General features: G+C 38.3%; 6 protein-coding genes across 12 annotated transcripts; 4 read left to right on the top strand and 2 right to left on the bottom strand.

The window, feature by feature from the left end:
- The first annotated feature begins 399 nt into the window (after window positions 1-399).
- Window positions 400-3,679, top strand: LOC136342292 (rho GTPase-activating protein 11A-like). Of its 3 annotated transcripts, none has more exons than XM_066287961.1 (13): window positions 401-625; window positions 676-870; window positions 923-1,159; window positions 1,212-1,361; window positions 1,415-1,529; window positions 1,603-1,741; window positions 1,792-1,878; window positions 1,942-1,986; window positions 2,039-2,518; window positions 2,573-2,977; window positions 3,027-3,110; window positions 3,171-3,252; window positions 3,313-3,679. In XM_066287961.1, exons 1-13 carry the CDS (start codon window positions 515-517, stop codon window positions 3,439-3,441), a joined length of 2,259 nt encoding a protein of 752 aa, XP_066144058.1. In that variant the 5' UTR covers window positions 401-514; the 3' UTR covers window positions 3,442-3,679. The 3 variants fall into 3 exon arrangements, with proteins under 3 accessions (XP_066144059.1, XP_066144058.1, XP_066144057.1); XM_066287960.1 differs by having other exon boundaries at window positions 402-625; window positions 1,415-1,541; XM_066287962.1 differs by lacking the exon at window positions 3,313-3,679 and having other exon boundaries at window positions 400-625; window positions 1,415-1,541; window positions 3,027-3,114.
- Window positions 3,680-4,386: 707 nt separating this feature from the next.
- Mat89Ba (nucleolar protein 6 Mat89Ba) lies at window positions 4,387-8,709 on the top strand. Of its 2 annotated transcripts, none has more exons than XM_066287588.1 (10): window positions 4,387-4,670; window positions 4,731-6,101; window positions 6,159-6,473; window positions 6,618-7,075; window positions 7,227-7,530; window positions 7,589-7,842; window positions 7,898-8,106; window positions 8,159-8,353; window positions 8,413-8,505; window positions 8,564-8,709. In XM_066287588.1, exons 2-10 carry the CDS (start codon window positions 4,771-4,773, stop codon window positions 8,681-8,683), a joined length of 3,279 nt encoding a protein of 1,092 aa, XP_066143685.1. In that variant the 5' UTR covers window positions 4,387-4,670; window positions 4,731-4,770; the 3' UTR covers window positions 8,684-8,709. The 2 variants fall into 2 exon arrangements, with proteins under 2 accessions (XP_066143685.1, XP_066143684.1); XM_066287587.1 differs by having other exon boundaries at window positions 4,726-6,101.
- bcn92 (LYR motif-containing protein bcn92) lies at window positions 8,684-9,684 on the bottom strand. Its single transcript, XM_066287597.1, has 3 exons — window positions 9,474-9,684; window positions 9,279-9,399; window positions 8,684-9,191 (listed from the first exon to the last, which is right to left on the bottom strand). The coding sequence occupies exons 1-3, from the start codon at window positions 9,647-9,649 to the stop codon at window positions 9,135-9,137; spliced, it is 354 nt and encodes a 117-aa protein (XP_066143694.1). The 5' UTR covers window positions 9,650-9,684; the 3' UTR covers window positions 8,684-9,134.
- Window positions 9,685-9,849: 165 nt separating this feature from the next.
- On the bottom strand, window positions 9,850-11,548 carry LOC136342104 (acyl-CoA-binding domain-containing protein 5). The gene is made up of 6 exons (XM_066287592.1): window positions 11,345-11,548; window positions 11,015-11,207; window positions 10,812-10,960; window positions 10,638-10,750; window positions 10,412-10,585; window positions 9,850-10,247 (listed from the first exon to the last, which is right to left on the bottom strand). Exons 1-6 carry the CDS (start codon window positions 11,403-11,405, stop codon window positions 10,095-10,097), a joined length of 843 nt encoding a protein of 280 aa, XP_066143689.1. The 5' UTR covers window positions 11,406-11,548; the 3' UTR covers window positions 9,850-10,094.
- A 517-nt stretch (window positions 11,549-12,065) lies between these two features.
- Window positions 12,066-13,010, top strand: Polr3G (RNA polymerase III subunit G). Of its 3 annotated transcripts, none has more exons than XM_066287596.1 (3): window positions 12,066-12,140; window positions 12,219-12,711; window positions 12,769-13,010. In XM_066287596.1, the coding sequence occupies exons 2-3, from the start codon at window positions 12,287-12,289 to the stop codon at window positions 12,965-12,967; spliced, it is 624 nt and encodes a 207-aa protein (XP_066143693.1). In that variant the 5' UTR covers window positions 12,066-12,140; window positions 12,219-12,286; the 3' UTR covers window positions 12,968-13,010. The 3 variants fall into 3 exon arrangements, with proteins under 3 accessions (XP_066143693.1, XP_066143692.1, XP_066143691.1); XM_066287595.1 differs by having other exon boundaries at window positions 12,207-12,711; XM_066287594.1 differs by having other exon boundaries at window positions 12,204-12,711.
- Window positions 13,011-13,257: 247 nt separating this feature from the next.
- LOC136342103 (uncharacterized) lies at window positions 13,258-17,758 on the top strand. 2 transcript variants are annotated; one of them, XM_066287590.1, is made up of 9 exons: window positions 13,258-13,515; window positions 14,555-14,671; window positions 14,812-14,937; window positions 15,484-15,681; window positions 15,754-15,885; window positions 16,063-16,395; window positions 16,449-16,643; window positions 16,742-17,514; window positions 17,565-17,758. In XM_066287590.1, exons 1-8 carry the CDS (start codon window positions 13,375-13,377, stop codon window positions 17,504-17,506), a joined length of 2,007 nt encoding a protein of 668 aa, XP_066143687.1. In that variant the 5' UTR covers window positions 13,258-13,374; the 3' UTR covers window positions 17,507-17,514; window positions 17,565-17,758. The 2 variants fall into 2 exon arrangements, with proteins under 2 accessions (XP_066143687.1, XP_066143688.1); XM_066287591.1 differs by lacking the exon at window positions 15,754-15,885.
- Window positions 17,759-18,045: the final 287 nt, after the last annotated feature.

Raw genomic sequence — 18,045 nt, 5'->3', positions numbered from 1 at the left:
TTTGTTCTTTTTATAAATAGATTTAATTGAGTCTTGTCAAATACTGGGCAAAATGAAAATGTAGGTGATTTCCTACTTGCCCCTTTACTTTTTGTTTTTTTTTTCGTGCTACACAAAGACAAATTAAATGTAGAGAATAGTGATGTATCATATTAATCAACTGGCAACGTCGAATTTAGACAATAATTATATTTCTTTTTAAATATTTTTAGATTAAATGCAACGAAAAGTACAGTGAAATTGGACTTATATATTCACTCTGCAATAATATCAACAAAAACTTGGTTTAAATATGCTTTCAAAACTAAATTCAAACTATAAAACTATGATAACGACCGTTGCTTTTATTCAAAAATATTGAGTTAGTTTCAGCCAATCCTGTTACAGAAATCAAGTTTACCTGATTGTCACTGTCATTGCTATCCATCGGTCAAATTTATCAATTTTAAAACTAGTGTTTTGCTCCTTAAAAATGTTCATTTTTTTCACTTTTTAATTTGACTGAAATTTGAAAATGTTCATAAACGATGTACACCGCAAGGAAGAAATCCAAAACATCGCTGTGCAGCGCCTTAAAACGTTCGGTATCAAGTACCGAGCGAAAAAAGCGCGGGTTTCTCAACAGGTAAAGCACACAAAACCCTGTTTTTTACATTTTTAATATTTTCAAAACAGGTAAATAAGTACGGGAAAAAGCTCTTTAAAGTGCCATTGCATAGGCTTGAAACTGAGACTGTAACCCTGCTCAATGGACAGCAACTAACCATACCAAAGCGAATACATGATATGTGTTCATTCATTTTGTCTAAAGTGCAAACCGAAGGGATTTTTAGGATCGAAGGCTCTAAGTCTAGGCAGCACGAAATCAAGGTGAGTTTTAAGCTTATTCCCTTAGCTGTAATACTAGTGTGAGTGGTTCCAGCTGCTCTTGGATAGTGGACGCCATTTAGGGCCTGAGCAGCATGTGATAGATGTGGCAGTGGTGCTAAAAAGCTTTCTAAGAGAGTTGCCAGAACCTCTAATTCCTTCTACACACAATGACTTATTTTTAATGTCCACTGTTGGCAAGAAAACCACAGAAGACACTATTGAGTGTCTCTTGCTTTCCTGTTTGTTACTTCCCAGTGAGAATTTGAATGTTTTGTCCTATTTGATGCAGGTGAGAATAACTCTAGATGCCCTGAAATCCTCATAAATGAGGCGTTTTCTAGTTTTTTTGTGAGGTTGCCAGTTTTTCAGTATATAACAAAATGAATTTTAATAATTTATCAATCTTGTTGGGGCCCAACATTTTCCCTATAGATGATAAATCAGTGCCAAAGTCTTCATTGACTATCATGAGGATATGTGATATTACTAGGGTAAGAAATAATTTAAACATCATATAAGTTTATTTTGAGTTATTGGATTTTAGTTGTTAATAGAGAATTCAAAGGCTATAGGGTTTATTCCTGACTACATTATCAAGCAAATAGGTCAGCTTTCAGGAACTGAGCAAGAGAAGAGAAGAAAAAGCAAGCCAAGAAGTGGTTCGTTAACAAGTTGGTTCAAATAAGAAGCAAATAAGAATGTGTTTACTTTGTTAATCCAAATTCTCTCTAGGAGTATTCAACGGGCTTAAAAAGATGGTAACTATAAGCAAAGTGGAAGAACCTCAAACCGTGCATGCTTCAGACCTTGTAACCCCCAACATAAATTCTATTAAGAAGCGCACAGACATTGGCCTTTCCTTAAAGCGAAAGTAATTTTTGCATGGCACCTTTTTGGTTGAAATTATTTGATTTTTTTCAGGAAGGAAGTGGTTAACAAGCTGCCTGATTGTGCCTTGCTCAACACCCCTTTTACTCCTGTGAAGACGCCTATCAGTGTCAACCCTAAGTAAGCTTGCACTTGTGATGAGATAAACCTGAGATTATAATATACCTATCTTTGTTTAATTAGTGGTAAAAAGCAAAACAAGAGAAATAGTATCAGTGATTTTGATAGGTAGGTGTAAATTAACTACTTCAAAATTCCTTTTTTAACACTATTTGTGCAGCTCAAAAGAACCCAAAAAGCTGTACTCATACATGCGCACTCGCAGCATGAAGAGCCTGAAAGAAGACGACTGTAATGCATCAAATAGTTGCAGGAGCAGTTTGAGCACCAAGTCTCTTTTAGAACGCCGCTGGTCTGCGGTAAGCAGTGCCGCCATCTTTCGAAATAAGAAACGCGTTTCTTGCGTTCCCCCTACTAAAAAGAGGGAATCCGACTGTATGCAAGTGTGTAAGACTGAGTTTGAGGACATCAAAAACCGAGTTTGCGCTATTGAAAGGAGGATCTCATTGGAGTTGAACCATGTACAAAACAATAATAGCGTGAATGTAGATATGGAGGCTGAAGGGAGTGTTAAAAATGTGCAAACTGTGTATCAGAAGACTTTGGAGACGGCTTCACTTAGTCCTACAACAGACCAACTTGCCCGAAGGTTGAGTAAGGATTTACGGATAAGAAGAAGTGGGGACCAGAAAATTATTCGGTGAGTAAATCGAGAAAAGGAACATGAAAATTAACAAACGTGAGTATTGCGCAGCTCCCCTAGCGCACGCAAAATTGGTACAATCAGACGCAGGTCTACAGAAAGAGAAAGGAAGACCGCACAAGTGACGCGTAATCAGTCTTGGCATTTTGAAGCCTCTACGCAGGCTCCTTTACTGCCCAGACTGGGTGTCAGAAGAAAGTGGCGATGCAGCAAAGAAAACGTTGACCTCACTCCTTCAAAAACTGACTTAAACTGCCAATCTACCTTTCAAGCATTATCTCATCCAAGTCATTGTAGCCGTTCTTCTCTGACAGAAAGTACAACAGAGCTGTGGCGGAACGCCGAATCCCTCTTCGATCCCTCCAAATCTGTCATAGATGGTGGAAATGGAGACGTAAGGGCTTCAATTGCGAAGCTTCGCAGTCAGAACGTGGGAATGGTTCGAGCCAAGGCTAGGTTCGTTGTAAAATACTCAAATTATCTTTGTAACTTTGGAGTTTTACAGATTGTTTGATAAGTTAAAACGCCCAGATAGTTTTATTGAAACTACTCAAAAACAAAGTGGCGAACCTGCCCGAATATCCTCTAGGTAGGTTGGTACTAAAGCGTGTGTTTTCGATGAGGATTTAGTATTTATATGTTTTTGTAGGCGTCCTAAAAGCTCTTGCATGTTGCAAAAACAGAAACTGCAACAAATCGGACGACATTATGTCAAGAACTCGAACAAAATGGTGGGTTTCGATAATTGATATGAAGAATTTATTTTTTTTTACACAATATCAAATTTAAAGGAATTTGAAGGGATGGCGCTGAGTCCACGTATAAAGTCTCCTTTAACGCTCAAAACTCCGAAGAGACTGTGCAGAACTCCGACGGTGGATAAGCGGACTCCTTTCAGAGTTTTGGCTACTCCCATGTAGTATTTGCTTTGAGCGTTTTAAACTCTTAATCGTTATTTTCACGTCTTTATACTCACTATTTACGGCGAAAAAATGTGTTTTAGTTGTTACAACAAGTGTGTTTATTTTAATATGGGATATTGCATAATAAAGATCAATAAATTACTATACAGGGCCCCCATTTACGAGTCCCAAAATTAGAATTGGTGGGACTTATAAAACAGGCACCTTGTATAGATTTGTATTGTGTTCTATCGTTTTTTTTATTTCTTTTTCTATTTTTTTCGTCCTCAATTTATTCCCCTTTTGCCTTACTGTTTTTTACTTATTTGAACTTTGCTTTTTCGCTTCTTTTTGCTAATTAATGCTCTGCAACTTTTGAGCTGGGCAAAGAGTCTCAAAAACTTCATAAGTTGCATTTAATCAATGTATATCTACTAGTTTTATGACATAGATAACACTTATGTGCAAATGAAATTACAGTAAAAAATACACTACCTTTTTTACTGTTATGCACGTGAAGTTTTAGTAAGTGCAAGCAAAGACCAATTGGCAATTGATAAGTGAGAGGAAAGCAGGCTATCGTCGTTGATTTCGAAGATCGATTGTATTAGAAAAAGGGCTTGTTTTTCAATTAATATTTTCTAAAAATAACTTTTTTATCGTGATATTTGTTCTCCAAGAATACTTTCAAATCTGCGTGCTCCAAAATCATTATTGCATATAAACAAAGGGAGTAAATGTAAATCTCGGCTCCTTTTTCTGATATAGAAACGGGGTGAGATTTGAGTCGCAAAGTAATTACCACATTTCGTCCTAATTCTAATATTAACCTTGGTTGCATTATTGTATGCCTAATTTGCACATAAAATTTAAGTATTCAATCTTAATAGACTTTTGTTGAAGTTAACTGTAGTTTGTTTTTTGTTATGATACTGATTTCCTTCGCTGTATCTACGTGTAACAATTGAAGTAATGAAATAAGTACTTCCATTTAAATACGTCCTAGTTAGACAATTAAATTACATTGAAACGGACATTTTTAGAATCTTTCTCTTACATCCGAAGAGACAAAATATTCAAAAACTTCTATTTCACAATTTTTCTTTGTCACATCTTTATAGTGCGTTGCAGTGTTTTGTTTTGCAAAACCTAACCTCACATTTACCTCCCATCATGTGTAAATTTCTTCTGATGATATATCTGCAATTTAAGTGCAAATTTTGATCAAAATGTACAAATTAGAGCAGGTAAGTTCGTCAAAAGTCTCCCAAAACCTTATTAAATCCGCTTTATCTCTTTAAGGACAGTTTCCAAGAATATTTTGATAGTGAACTATCGACAGAGTTCATGCCGCCTCAGTCAGCCTTTGTTAAACGTAAGCTGAACCCCAAGATTTCCAATGCAAAAAAGAAAATTAAGCATAAGACCAATAGCAATGAAGCTAAAATGGAGCTACAAAAGCCTTCCACCCCTGACGAATTTAGTAACATAGAGATCACAGAAAACTTATATAATGATAATCTGGTCAGGCTCCAGATTAGTGAACTGATAAAGGAGACAAGCATTAAAGTTAAGAGATGTAAAGCACTGAAAGATTGGCTTGAAAATACATTTAAAAATGCCTTAAAATTGATGGAAAATGAGGAATTTTTTCTCTCAGAATTGCAAAATGTGACCAAATCCCAGAAGGAACGAAATAAATTGTTGAGTAGTTTTGCAACAATTTATAAATGTCCCTATAGTACTGACCAAGATTTGAAAATTTCATTGCCAAGACCTGAAGTTTATGAAAGCTTTGGGTTGTATGATAACAATTCTTTGGCTGGACCACATTTGGAGGCTTGTATAAATGTGAAGATGCCCAGAGAGTGTTTTAATGTCAAGGACTTTTTGAATAATCGATATCTTGTGAAAAGGTTTTATTACCTTGCCTATATAGCCCTAAAAATTCCTTCATTTAAAACTCAATTTGAGCTTTCTGAGGGCAATGTTTTGCTACCTATTTTACATATGCAGCCCATGAAAGATGAAAAATTAATTATCAAGGTGTTTGCCAGCCCTTGTGAGGACTATTTCAAGATCTCCCGTTTGCTGCCCAATCAAAATAACCTCAAAAAAGATTTGTTTGAAACCAAAATTGAAGACTTAAAGTTGTACCCCACTCCTTTTTACAATAGTGCTTTAGCCCATGACTTCACGTTGAGTGCTAATTGTGCATTTGTAAAAGAAATCCTATCTGATCATCCAACTATTCATGAGGGTCTTAAACTGGTGGTAATATGGCTTAAGCAACGAGAATTAGATAGATGTTTTACTCCAAATTTAGCCATGTATTTCATGGTATATTTGGTCTTAAAAAACAAGATTAACAAGTTGATGAGCTCATATCAGGTGGTTAGGAACTTCTGGAGCTTCCTGGTGAGGACTGAAGGTTTTATTAGTCTTACAGAGGTATCTGATGAGATTTTAAGGCAGTTTAAAGGCAGCTTTAATGTCGTCTTTTTGGACAAGACTGGGTGCTATAATTTGACAGCTTTTTTAAATGTTGCAGTGTTTAAGAAAGTAAAATTTGAGTGTTCCTTAGCGTTGAAACTTTTAGGTGAAAACCAACTGGAGTCTTTTCACAGTCTTTTCTTAACCAAACTTCCCTTTGTCTTGCAGTATGACTTGGTATTCTAGTAAGATGAGTTGTATATGCATTTGACCATAGTTTCAGGTGTAATTATTTGTTTTAGTGTAACTAAAGCTTTGCCCCTTCAAGAGCACCTATTTGTCAGCAACATTCAGAAGGCCAAATATGCAGGTTTCAAGAAATTGCATGAAGTAGAACTTTTAACTGAACTACTACAGAAGGGATTAAATAAGAGAGTGGTCAACTTGGTTCCTCAAATTCTATTGGATTACCCAAGTAAGGTGAAACAAGTGCTTTTTGGTGCCAATTTGGAGAGGAGAAATGCCTTTAACTTTATTGAATTGGGGCCTCCACTGAGCGACACTGTTCAAGCTGAGGAGTTTAGGCAATTTTGGGGCCATTTGGCCACTAATAGAAGGTAGATGAGGAATTATTAGAATTTTATGTTATCACAAAATGAGGAACAAATGAGACAACAGAGATGATGATAAACCAAGGTTGCTCTGTCTTTGTCTCTGTATTGCACACATAATTGTCATACCTGCCAATTTCACATATTTAGATTTCAGGATGGCAGCACCAACGTTGCAGTTTATTTCAAAACAAGTACCATCAGAGGGAAACGGGGCATAGTCAAACGCATCATCAAGTATCTGCTTTCTGAGAAGCTCAACTTGCCATTGCACTTATTTTATGATGAGTTTGAAGAATTGTTGCTGAACAAAAAAGTAGTCAGTCCCTATCCCTTAGGCACCAATGAAGAAGCGTCATCAAAGATCATTACTGTAGCCGATGAGCTAGGGCAGAAGCTCAGGAGCACAGAGATGTCGTTGAATATTACAGGAATCCAGGGTGTTTCTGAAGCGTTTCGGTACACTCAGGTGTTTCCTCCAATTGCTTGCAAGTTTAAACAAGATTACGTCACAGGAGTTAAGGGGGAAAGTGTGGTTTTTGGTGAGAAAAAGAAGATTGGTATGCTCCCAAGGTATATTGAGCCACTCGAGCTGGTCATACAGCTAGGTAAGTCCTCAAATATGAAATTCTCACGTTTGATTACCCCTTATGAGAAATGAGGACGGTTTTGCTGTCTTCTTACTTTTAAACCGCACACCTACATCTCACTTCATTGTTTTGTAGTTTTATTTTTTCAATATACATATTTTTTGTTTAGAGCATAGTTCTAAATGGCCCAACAGCTTGCAAGCAGTGCATCACATCAAAACTTCCATCTACTTGGAAATTTCCAAGATGCTCCTCAATCGCCACCAAATCGCCAGTACTGTAACTAAGGATTATCTGGAGGTCTTTTACCAAGGCCTGGTATTCCGTTATACCCTTTATGTGGCCAAAGAGGTAGCTTTAATGAAGAAGGAACTTTCAGAAAATGGCGGCACCGCCTATGTTGACAATCAAATCAGTCTTGCCTATCAAAAAAGACTAAACGTTTTACCTAAAATTAATGCCGCTTTAAAGGGGTAGGTGTGTCACGGTAATCTTCACTTTCACAATCGCTTCTAAATGAGATTCATATAGTCTTCAGATACAGTTTCCAAGCTTCGGTCCTGGTACAGCTTTAGCAAAAAGATGGTTGCGCGCCCATCTCGTCGATCAACATCATATCTCAGATGTGGCAGTGGAGCTGTGCAATGCCGCTTTGTACCTCAACAGCAGTACATTTGCTGAGTCATGCTCACCTCAAATCTCGTTTCTTCGCTTTCTCAAGTTCTTCAGTGAGTTTCAGTGGGAGCAACAGCCCCTAATTGTCAATTTCAATGAAGAAATTTCAAGTAAGCACTTGCAGTTAAATCTTATTTATGCTTTATGTTTTTTTCACATTTACAGAGGAAGATTTGAGGGAGTTGAGGGATAAATTCACGGAGAATCGCATATTTCTACAGCCTTTGTACATTGTCACCCCATATGATCAAGGACAGTCGTTCTTTACTGCGCCCAACCCCTCTAGAGAGATTTTGTGCAGGGTTAAGCAGTTGGCCAAGACTGCACTGGAACTCACAGTCTCGTCATCTTTTGTGCCAAGATTTGACGTTAAGGTTCTGGATTAAATGAGAAATTTTATGACGGAACTAACTGGAGGATATTTAGGACCTTTTCAGACCAAATATGGAAGGTTACCATTTACTTATCCACCTCAAGCCACTCTTAAATCCAAGAAGACACGAGGCTATAGATACTTCCAATGACAGCAAGATTGTTCTTGAAGCATATGAAAAGGACTCCAATGAAAAGATTCCTATAAATGACTTCAACCCAGTGGCACTTTACCTAAAGGATTTAAGAGTAAAATTAGTCCGATTGCTGGGATAAATATCAAGGCGTAAACGTTTTGTTTTTTACAGGAATCTTATGGCGAGTTTGCAATGTTCTTTCATGACTCTTATGGAGGCCATGTGGTGGGAGTGTTGTGGAACCCCGAAACCAAGGACACCAAGGTTGTTTTAGACTTTTATTTTTTTAATTTTAACACTAGTTTATGATTATATATTGCAGGTGGCTCAGATAGGTGGCAAGAAAGTCAAAGGGGACCAGTTGGAGTTAAACAAAGAGGCTTTAATTGAAGATTTTTATTTACTTGGCAAGGGAGTGGTAAAATGGATTGAAAAACTGTGATTTATGTAATATATTTCGATGTATTATTGTTTGTTTTTCTGCATGTATGTAGTATTGTAATGAAGGCATTATTATAAACAAAAAATAGTGTCAGGTTTTCTATTGGTACCATTAGCTTATTTGACAATTGTTATTGATAATTATGTAGAAAGAAATAATTTTTTGATGAAAATTAAAAGAGGGAAAATGACAACCGTTTCAAAAGATCAGGATCAACTGAATAATCCATTCAAATAGACTGCTTTATATTTTAGCAAAAAAATCTTAATTTAAACCATTCATAATTTTACAAAAAAAAAAAACAAACAGAAAGGCACAACATATCTGTCCAAAATAAATGCAAATTTTTCTGCTGCAAATAGGTCACGTTTGCAATTGGTAATTTCGAACTGCAGTTTCTAGTATATTCTTTCAACTCATAAAATCCTTGCATTATCCCCTCTAAATAACCCTATTTTCTATGTTCTATGACCAGCTTATCAGTCCTATACATCTGGCTTATTGATGTCTACAAAACACAAAATGACTCTTAGATAACAAACGTTCAAGCAATTATAAAGTACATTTGCATAATCTCAAATTCTATTTTCCTCACCTGCCTTTTCACAATTTCTAAATTCTTATGAGCTTCTTCAACTAAACTCTTCACACCTTCAGGGTCGTTAACGTGCTGATTTTGCCTGAAGGCGTCCCGTACTCGTCTGACAGCATAACACCTGCAAGGAAGTTCCAAAATACCCACGCAAAGTTGTACATTTTTTAGGATCAAGATTTCGTGAATGAAACTCACCGGAAATTGTACGAGGCAAATTTTTGTGACTCGCGCAACAAAGTTTTATAGAGGTTTAAGATGTGGTTTCGGCCTGACATTGCTTTGGGGGGTTTAATCTTGATTAAGTTAATCAAGGGGGGATAAACTGGTATTTTTTTTAGGTTAGGTTTTTCATTTCGAGTGACGTAACACATATAAATAAGTGTGAAGGCAATATCAAAGATGGCGACATAGAAAACATCAAAATGGTGAGTTACATAGTCTTACAGGAAATCGTAATTTGCCATATAGGAAAATATTAATAAAACGAGCTCGTTTGTACCAAAATACAACATTAGAATTTATACAAATTCTAGATAAAACCAAATCCATTATTAAAGTAAAAGTCTGAGAATTAAACAAAACTTCAAAATTATATAAACAAAAAGATAAAATTGTTCACAACTTAGTCCGCATATTTGATTAGTTTTCAAATTTTTTTGAAAACAAAAACTAATATTAGCACTTATACAACGCCACCTTACAAAAACCTATATACACATTACTTTAAAATATACCAAAGCCGACAAAGTAGACAACAAAAGTGTCTAAATATAACTGAAACTATTACAATTATCAGGGTTACATTCATGAAGCCCCCTATTTTCTCCTCAAACTCCACCTATTCACTATGAAACTGACTATAAAGGGCCAGATGATTATAAATATTGCAATTTGAGGCCGCAATTCGCCAAATATTGGCTTTTTTCGTCTGGCCAAGGACTTTTTAAGTGACGGCTCCAACATTGATACCTGAAATAATTATGACCAATAATAAAAACAGTTTTGACATTCATACGTTTATAATATCAATTATTTTATAGCTTCATCAATCAAATCTTTTTGTACCAGGAATTTACTGTATTGTGTCATTACTAAATTTTTTTATGACATTAACAATTATGCTCTCAACTCACCCTCTCAGTCAGCCTTGCCAAATCAATTCTGAGGCTCTGAACAGTTCTTGCAACTTCCTGTGAGATGTCCACAGAACAGCTGTGGGGCCTCATCCGAGTCTGGGGAATGTGGGTAACAGTTCCATTCAACATTGCTAGTTTTTCTTCCAGTTCCTCACCATCAATCATTGGTACCTAATTCTCAAGATCTACTTTTGACCTTTCAAAAGAAAACTGTTATAAATACCTCGATGGGCTCAAGAAACTCGTCATCAGACTCTTCTTTTACAATAATTGGTGATTCACAGCGAGACGACGCTTTGCTAGATACAAATCTGATTGGGGAGCTTTCACGTGATGCTTTTTTGAAATAATTTATCAAGTTAATAAATGGAATCCTTTCAAGTAAAAAAGAAGATACCTAAAGGAGTGTTGGGTTGCGATCGAACACGTTCCAAAACATCACCTGCAACCAGCTCTAAGTCATCAAAATTAATGCTATCAAGCTCATTAGTAGGGGCTTCAAGGAAGTTTGCCACTTTATCTGAGAAACTCATAGTCTCCACGATCCTTTAAGCATAGCTTTTAAGCAAAAAGAAGCAAAAAAGAGCATTAAATCATTACGAATGCAACTCATCAACATATTTCTTCATTGCTTCATTCCTAGACATATCTCCTAATTGCTTCCAGGCGTCATACTTGGCCCTTCCCACGATATCCCAGAATCCAGGCCTTGTACTTAAGCAGGGCCCTTGAGTTGCCTGTTTGAAGTAGGAATAGAATCGAAGCATAAGCTCATTACTTGGTTGATAGGAACCTGTTCAAAGTTTAATAATAATTAGCATAATTAAACCATAAACTTCAAACTGAAATGTAAGCCTGAGACACTTTCTAGTACTCATTATATGCAAGGCCAACGCGAGGAAAATTGACCAGTAAAATAGCTTTGCTCACCATTTTTGGGTAAACTTCGAATCACATTTACGGCTGCATTGAACTTTTCTTCAGTAGTCATGGTTGCTAACTACACTATGAGTAAACTTCTAACGCTTTTTCTACCCTAAATTATGCCGATTAACAGCTGTAATGGTTGCCCCATCGCCTAAAATATCTCCCCCACCCGAATTAAGCTTAGGGGCAGAGATATTTTTTTAATTCGATTGTCATTGTCAGTGTCGGTCAAAAATGGGCAACAGAAATAGAAAGGAGAAATATTTATTAAAAAATAATATATATTCTCTACATAATTTACACTATAATAGTTGACTAATAGAAGATTTAAGAAGTATTCTTAGTCTATTTACTGGTGAATATTATTTTCGTTTCATACTAGAAACACAATTATTATAAAAAGAAACTAACAAATGAAAGAAATCACATATTCTACATAGAGACAAGTAAATCAATTGTCAGCCATAGTGCCATATATCCAAGTTAACCCAACATTTTTAACCTCAAAAATTTAATGCGATTTATTTCTAAAAAGAGCCTTAATTTAATGAGTTATGAGCGTCTTTCACGACGAAATTGAGATTGAAGACTTCGAGTACGACGAGGAAGAGAATATTTACCATTACCCATGTCCTTGTGGAGACAGATTTGAGATTTCCAAGGTATTCTTTCTTTGTAACCTCTCATTTTATCGCTTCAAGATTAGCCCTTGTGGCATTTCTAGGAAGAACTTTTACGAGGCGAGGAGGTGGCCACTTGTCCCAGTTGTTCCCTTATTATTAAAGTGATCTATGACAAGGTGAGTACTTCTTCTAGAGCTGAAAACCAAAATTTATATTATTTACATCAAAATTTGAAAAAGGAGGCGTTTGAGAAGCTTCAGTTTGAAGTGCAGAGCTTGGCGGGCGATTTGAAGAAGCTGCAAGTAAAAAATTAGGTCTTGAGATGAATCGTGGAGGTGGTAGAGGTCGAGGAGGAGGTGGTATGATGCGCTCCTTTAAAGGGGAGCAGCTAACTACTACTGGGGTTGCAAATAATGAAATGCTGCCCACATTGGTCACACAACCACCCCCACTTTTCCCCCTGTTGGAACGTCATCCAGTACCTCTAACTCCATCTCTTGAAACTGATTATCTTTTAATCCTGCAACAAGATTTTGTTGATCACATGCAGCTATCAAGTGCCTATGTGCGCTTGCCTGAGGCTAAAAGTGGACAACCTGAGAAGGAAATTGATAAACTTGTAGCACAGATTCCAAATATTAAAGAAAAGTATGATTGGAGCTTGTTTCCTGCAGAGCTACGTCCCAAAGCTGTGGCAAAAAGAGCTGTACTGCAAAAGGGTCATTCCGAGGTGAATTTTCAAGAAAAGTAGGTATTCTTTAATAATATTTTGTGGCTGTCTTCATACAGTAAATTTTCTTTGAGGTTAAAGGCTTTGGAACAGTTGGAGGAGGCAAAAAAGGGGCTTCACATTAAAGAGGAGATGGCTGATAATGAAGAGGAAATAGGAGAGGAGGTGGATGAGGAGATGGACGAAGGGACGGATTATGCAAATAACTATTTCGATAATGGTGATGGATATGAGGAGGATGACGATAACATGGACGAGGGGCCTATTTATTGAACATATTGTGATATTGTTATAAGAATAAATTTTATTAAGAAAATGGTGTTAATTTTAAAATTGTAGCTGAGGCAGCCCGTTATAGCTGCCCTTTAATGCTATTCATTTATTCATACTGAACTGATTCAAGTTTGGAACCTAAATTAAAAAAAAATGTGTCACAGTTTTTACTTTTATTAAAATTAGAAATGTTTACAAATAATCTCGATGATGTAATGGGACTTGAAATCGGTCACGTCAACTTCATTACGTCACTCTATAAAACCATATGTCATCATCAATGTCACTCTTTGGTGACAATTAAACAAATATTAATTCAAAATTTCTGGTTTAGTTTCTATTTAACGGTTAAAAACCAGTAAACAAAAACTAAACTAGTTCTGTAAAAGCGTTGATGCCTCGTCTACATGTCCGGAGACATACAGCAGTTTCTGCAGACCCAAAAAGCGGAAATTTTCGAGGAAACGGAACGACTCAACTTGCTAGAACAGAATCTTGAAGAGAGAAACAAGAATTTAAATGAAAATCGCCTGGAGCCGTATCGAAAGGTGAAATCAGTTTGTGTTGAAATTTGTCTCTTGTGGGGGAATGGGGCTGAGGTCTTTCAGGCTGACTAATCATGTTTTGAAGGCCCTTAACTTGAATGATTCTGAGTAGCCAATCAAGAGTCCATTGATTAGCTATGTTATGTGGGTTAAGAGGTACTTGGTAGAACACTGGTTTGCTGAGAGCTTGGTAATGCGTTAAAGAGAAGGGTCTATGTATTATGGATTCGTAATGGGAACCTCTTTGGAATTAATTTTGTCAAATGTTCATATACAACTTTAACTTCATTTAGAACGGTTTGAAGATAGATTTACTAGAAGCGATTTTGTATTGCCATATTGAGGTGAATTACAATTTAATTAGAGGTCTATTTAGATACAGGCAGATATGTAATGTAAAAAGAGTAGATTACTGCTTAATTTCTCTATTTTAAAGTATTATCAAAACACCTCAAAATACATGGGAGCTTAACCATAATATCTTATTTATCTGCCTTTCACTAATGTGTGACTTACAGTAAAAATTTTAATGCCTAAAAAACTCCTCAAAAACCCCCTTAATAAGGATATTTGTTATTGGTTCTATGTCATCCAGCAGGAAAGATCCCTTGCGATTATTTCTCTTAGCCGCGTTAAGTTTGTCAAACTATCGGGAAAATAATATTTGTGGCTGTCAAAAACTGCATTATTCCTCTCCTCCTCTCTCTGGGAAGGCGCGCGTTTACTAACGTGACCTTGTCTCCACTATTGATTGGGAAAATCTGGATCTAGAACGCGGCGACGGCTGGCGCTGCCCTGTTGCCAAACTCCCCAAATTAGCCCCAAGTAGAGAGACCTTAATGGGCCCCATTTGCATTGAATTTTTGCGAAGCTTTAAGGGAGGAAAAGTGGCATCGCAGGAGGGTTGCAATCTCCTTTGGAAAACAGGCTCTTCACTCCAGTTTCACCCCTCCGCCGCATCATAGGGCTCGCCATAAAGACCTCCGAAAACGGTCTAAATCGCATTTTTTTGCCCACCGCAATTTAGTTTTTCAAATTGCAGATCACCGTAGTCGGTGACTTTACGGAACATGATAGCGAGGCAAAGTGCGTTTATCCACCTCTCTCTGACCTGAATTCACTCCCTGGAGCTTCGCCCCCTCGTCAAGAATCTCAGCAGGTAACGTACTAAAGTAGCTCCGTCATCGATTTATTCCTCATCATGTCAATCATTAATCACGCGTTAATCTAGGGCCGACTTCTGTTTTCTCCGCCCCATGAAAACTAGGCGAAAAAATAATGAATTAATTTGGGTTTTAGGAGGCATCTCCAGTGGTTGAACCTCTGGATCTAAGCGGATGTTATGACTTTTTGCTAGATACGAAGAAACAAGCCCTGATTGACAGGCTAACGAGGTCGGAGGGACCGTTTTTCTGCGGATCGGCGGTAAGTTAGCCTCGTATATTTAAAACATGTGTCTCATTGGTCTAAAAAAAGTCAAATTTTCAAGGATAGATAGAAATAAGTGAACCACAATTAATTGTTATACTGGTTCGATCAGTGATAAGTTGTCCAACGACGATGACGGTCAACCTTCATATCGATTCGTTTTTGTTTTCTGGTCGGTAGAGAAAACTTAGCGGGCCGCGTGTGTGAAATATTTCAAAAAATGCTACTCCCTTTAATTAATTTACTAATTCACATACAAATAATGAGATATGTATATCCATATAACACAAAATACTGGTGTATACTGACGGGGCAATAAAAATATTTAAAAAACATCGTTACAAATAATAATGTTAGAAATATTGTCAAACTGAGTCATGGAGAGGTAAAAACTGACTTCATCATTGTTCTAGTTAGAGAAAGGTAACTAAAAATGAGTACCATATCAAGAGGTCCATCTTTATAGATAATAAAGTTAGAAATTTCTTTGAAATTATGAAAATTGGTTAGCTATGAATTGTTTAAATTAAGTGACCTTTCCAGGATGAATCGAGGAGGTTTGGGTTATCAAAATGCGGGACCTCCTTCGGGCTGCCCTGGTTGCGTCGTGGCGAATACGCGCCCCCCCAATTCGGATGCCTGAGGGCCTCGCCTCACGAAGGACTCGGCGAGTATGAGATTAGGCGCAGCCTCCTCGAAGCCGGACAGATTCGCGACTGCTTGATTTACTCCTCCCCCAAGGTGAGTCAGCTCACGCGAGTTTCCTCGCAATCTTGTTGCGAGCGTTAAGTGTGAGCGAATTGAACCTTTCAGAATATTAACACTCAAAAGGAGCAAACTGATGATTCTGTTCAAGTAGGAAGTAGCCACAGTGCGAATACTAAACATTGCATTGAAGAAAAGTCGGTTCAAACTGACATTTGGGATATTAATTGCGAGTTGGTTGTAAGTAGTTGTCGTGCGTTATAAAAAGACTTTTGAGGCATTAACACCTCTTGCAATTTCTTCGGAATTTCTGAAGAAATCTTAAAAATCCTACAGCAACTAACAAGTAGGGACAAAATCGCTCCGACCACATTACATGTGCAATTTAAAGCTTTGCTAAACTAAGAATTTAAATAGGTGAAACATGACTTTGAAATCGTTTCGAAAAAGAGCGCCGTGACCTCGTTGCGCACAGCCACCGACGAGTTAGTGGACGCAGCGCTGCGCAGACCTTCCGTGTATCCGCTACGCATCGATCAGCGTCTTACTACCGCGCAGAATGAAGCACTGCTGAGGGCATCCACAAGCGGCAACGTCGCAATGGACAAACCGAAGGGCATACTGACCAATCGACGAACGGGCAGTCCCCGGGACCGCTATGTTGCCGATCTGGGTACACACACGACGTACAACTCGACGCCGTATTTGGATGGGTTCAGTTACGCGGACAGGAGCGACGAATTAGAACGGGTGAGTGTGCGAAGTTGTCGATTAAGTGCGTAACTTTGACGGTACGTCCACAGGAGAGATTGAAGCGGGAGGCGTATCAGCATGAGCTACGATTGCAAATCGAGGAAAAGCGCCGCCTAACGGCAATGCGCGACGAACAAGAACGGAGAGAACGCGAGCTAGAGAATAGGAGATTGGAGCAACAATTGATGCGAATGCGTGAGGAGCAGATGCAGGAAGACCAACGCAGGCAGAGGCGGAATGAGCTGGTGCGTTAACGTTTCCAAGTTAAAAAAAAAAACATTATACTTAGAGAGTGTCGAGGAATTTCCCTCACCTCACTTTTCTAGACAAGTGTCCGTTCCAGATGCGTCGGCATAGTGACGATTTACTGCGTCGTAAGACGGAGCTGCATGAAATGCAGCGCCCCTGGCGACGCCACGCTGACTCCGAAAGCGCCAATCTCGACTCGATGGGACTGGGCAACTATTCGCCGCCTGTTTCCAGACGGGTCTCTCCTTATTCTTCTTCTGCTACTAATTACAACGTGCCACCCACCTCTGTGTTCCCGGATTCTAGTATTAGTAGTAGGTACGGTCGTTTGGAATCTTCTTCGTACCCGGGCGGCATTCTGCGCAATCGGCTGAGCTCCTACGACACAGTGCCTCTGCCGCGCAGTCACCGCCCCACTTTCGATCGCTTCGATTCGCTGAGTCGCATCGACTCGCTCAGTCATCGTCTGGAGACTTTGAGTATGCGTGACAATTACAGCGGCAACCTTAGCGATGTCCAGCGGAGGCACAGCGCGACGCAGCAAGATTTGAGTAGGAGTCCACGGTTGTGCCGACGAAATTCTTCGTCCCGTTTTGAAGAATCCCTACCTGTGCCCATGCTGAAGGCGCGGTCGCCAGTGGCGAAAGAGTTGCGTAACGCCGTCCCATTCAGCTCGCAGCGTAGCTCCGATAGGTGGCAACAAAAGTTACATGTCGTTGAATCGCCAGTGAGCACCAGAGGCAGCATCTTGACGCAGCTGGGGTCGATTCGGGCACAGCTGCAGCGCGAACAGTTACGCATGGACGAGTCACTGCACAGACGCGGATTGATGCGCACAAGGACCACGGAGGATTACTGACATCACGGGTAAGCTTTGCTTTATCCTTGATTTCTTGGTTTCTTAAGACGGTTTTCAGGAACTCTCATTGGCCAGTGGATCGTTGTCAATTCGCTACACATCGAGTCTTCACGGATAATGATTACCCACAACTTTCGAATAGTTGTTTTGTATTATTCAATTGCGACATTGTTAGAGTTGGTCTTTATATTTATATATTCATTGAGATTTGTGCGTCAGAGTTTAGAGATAATAGATAACGTTACCAGTTGAGTTATATGAGTTTTGTTGTCGGTAAATAGTGATCGACCATCCCCTACATCAAATCAGTCCCGTGAATCAGAATATTATTTTGTTGTACTGATCACTACACACAATGGCAGATGTTTAAATTCTTCTAAATATTACTACTTTTAAACATTTTAGTAATTTTTGTCAATTAACATCTGTAAAGGAACGTCAGTTCCTGTGGTTGCTACTTTATAATACTTGTATCAAATCCCTTTAAAAGGTTATTTTACCCCTCTTCATGGTATTGTAGGCCAGCTGAAAATCTACTA

The sequence above is a fragment of the Euwallacea fornicatus genome, chromosome 11 (assembly GCF_040115645.1).
Source record: "Euwallacea fornicatus isolate EFF26 chromosome 11, ASM4011564v1, whole genome shotgun sequence".
Lineage (NCBI taxonomy): Eukaryota > Metazoa > Arthropoda > Insecta > Coleoptera > Curculionidae > Euwallacea > Euwallacea fornicatus.
Note: the sequence above shows the minus strand (reverse complement) of the source record. Positions and strands in the feature narration are given on the sequence as shown.

Bases quoted from the DNA above. Each gene is read 5' to 3' on its own strand.
- LOC136342292 (XM_066287960.1), top strand. From the start codon at position 515: ATGTTCATAAACGATGTACACCGCAAGGAAGAAATCCAAAACATCGCT. The intron at 1,362-1,414 runs GTAAGAAATAAT...ATTGGATTTTAG, and splicing joins GGATATGTGATATTACTAGG to TTGTTAATAGAGAATTCAAA. The intron at 1,542-1,602 runs GTTGGTTCAAAT...AATTCTCTCTAG, and splicing joins AAGAAGTGGTTCGTTAACAA to GAGTATTCAACGGGCTTAAA.
- Mat89Ba (XM_066287587.1), top strand. The intron at 6,474-6,617 runs GTAGATGAGGAA...TCACATATTTAG, and splicing joins CATTTGGCCACTAATAGAAG to ATTTCAGGATGGCAGCACCA. The intron at 7,076-7,226 runs GTAAGTCCTCAA...TTTTTTGTTTAG, and splicing joins CGAGCTGGTCATACAGCTAG to AGCATAGTTCTAAATGGCCC.
- bcn92 (XM_066287597.1), bottom strand. From the start codon at position 9,649: ATGTGTTACGTCACTCGAAATGAAAAACCTAACCTAAAAAAAATACCA. The intron at 9,400-9,473 runs GTGAGTTTCATT...ACTTCCTTGCAG, and splicing joins TTTGCCTCGTACAATTTCCG to GTGTTATGCTGTCAGACGAG. The intron at 9,192-9,278 runs GTGAGGAAAATA...TGTGTTTTGTAG, and splicing joins TAGAAATTGTGAAAAGGCAG to ACATCAATAAGCCAGATGTA.
- LOC136342104 (XM_066287592.1), bottom strand. From the start codon at position 11,405: ATGACTACTGAAGAAAAGTTCAATGCAGCCGTAAATGTGATTCGAAGT. The intron at 11,208-11,344 runs GTGAGCAAAGCT...AACTTTGAACAG, and splicing joins TCGAAGTTTACCCAAAAATG to GTTCCTATCAACCAAGTAAT. The intron at 10,751-10,811 runs GTATCTTCTTTT...ATTTCAAAAAAG, and splicing joins GCAACCCAACACTCCTTTAG to CATCACGTGAAAGCTCCCCA.
- Polr3G (XM_066287596.1), top strand. From the start codon at position 12,287: ATGAATCGTGGAGGTGGTAGAGGTCGAGGAGGAGGTGGTATGATGCGC. The intron at 12,712-12,768 runs GTAGGTATTCTT...ATTTTCTTTGAG, and splicing joins GAGGTGAATTTTCAAGAAAA to GTTAAAGGCTTTGGAACAGT.
- LOC136342103 (XM_066287590.1), top strand. From the start codon at position 13,375: ATGTCCGGAGACATACAGCAGTTTCTGCAGACCCAAAAAGCGGAAATT. The intron at 14,672-14,811 runs GTAACGTACTAA...TTTGGGTTTTAG, and splicing joins CTCGTCAAGAATCTCAGCAG to GAGGCATCTCCAGTGGTTGA. The intron at 15,682-15,753 runs GTGAGTCAGCTC...TGAACCTTTCAG, and splicing joins TGATTTACTCCTCCCCCAAG to AATATTAACACTCAAAAGGA.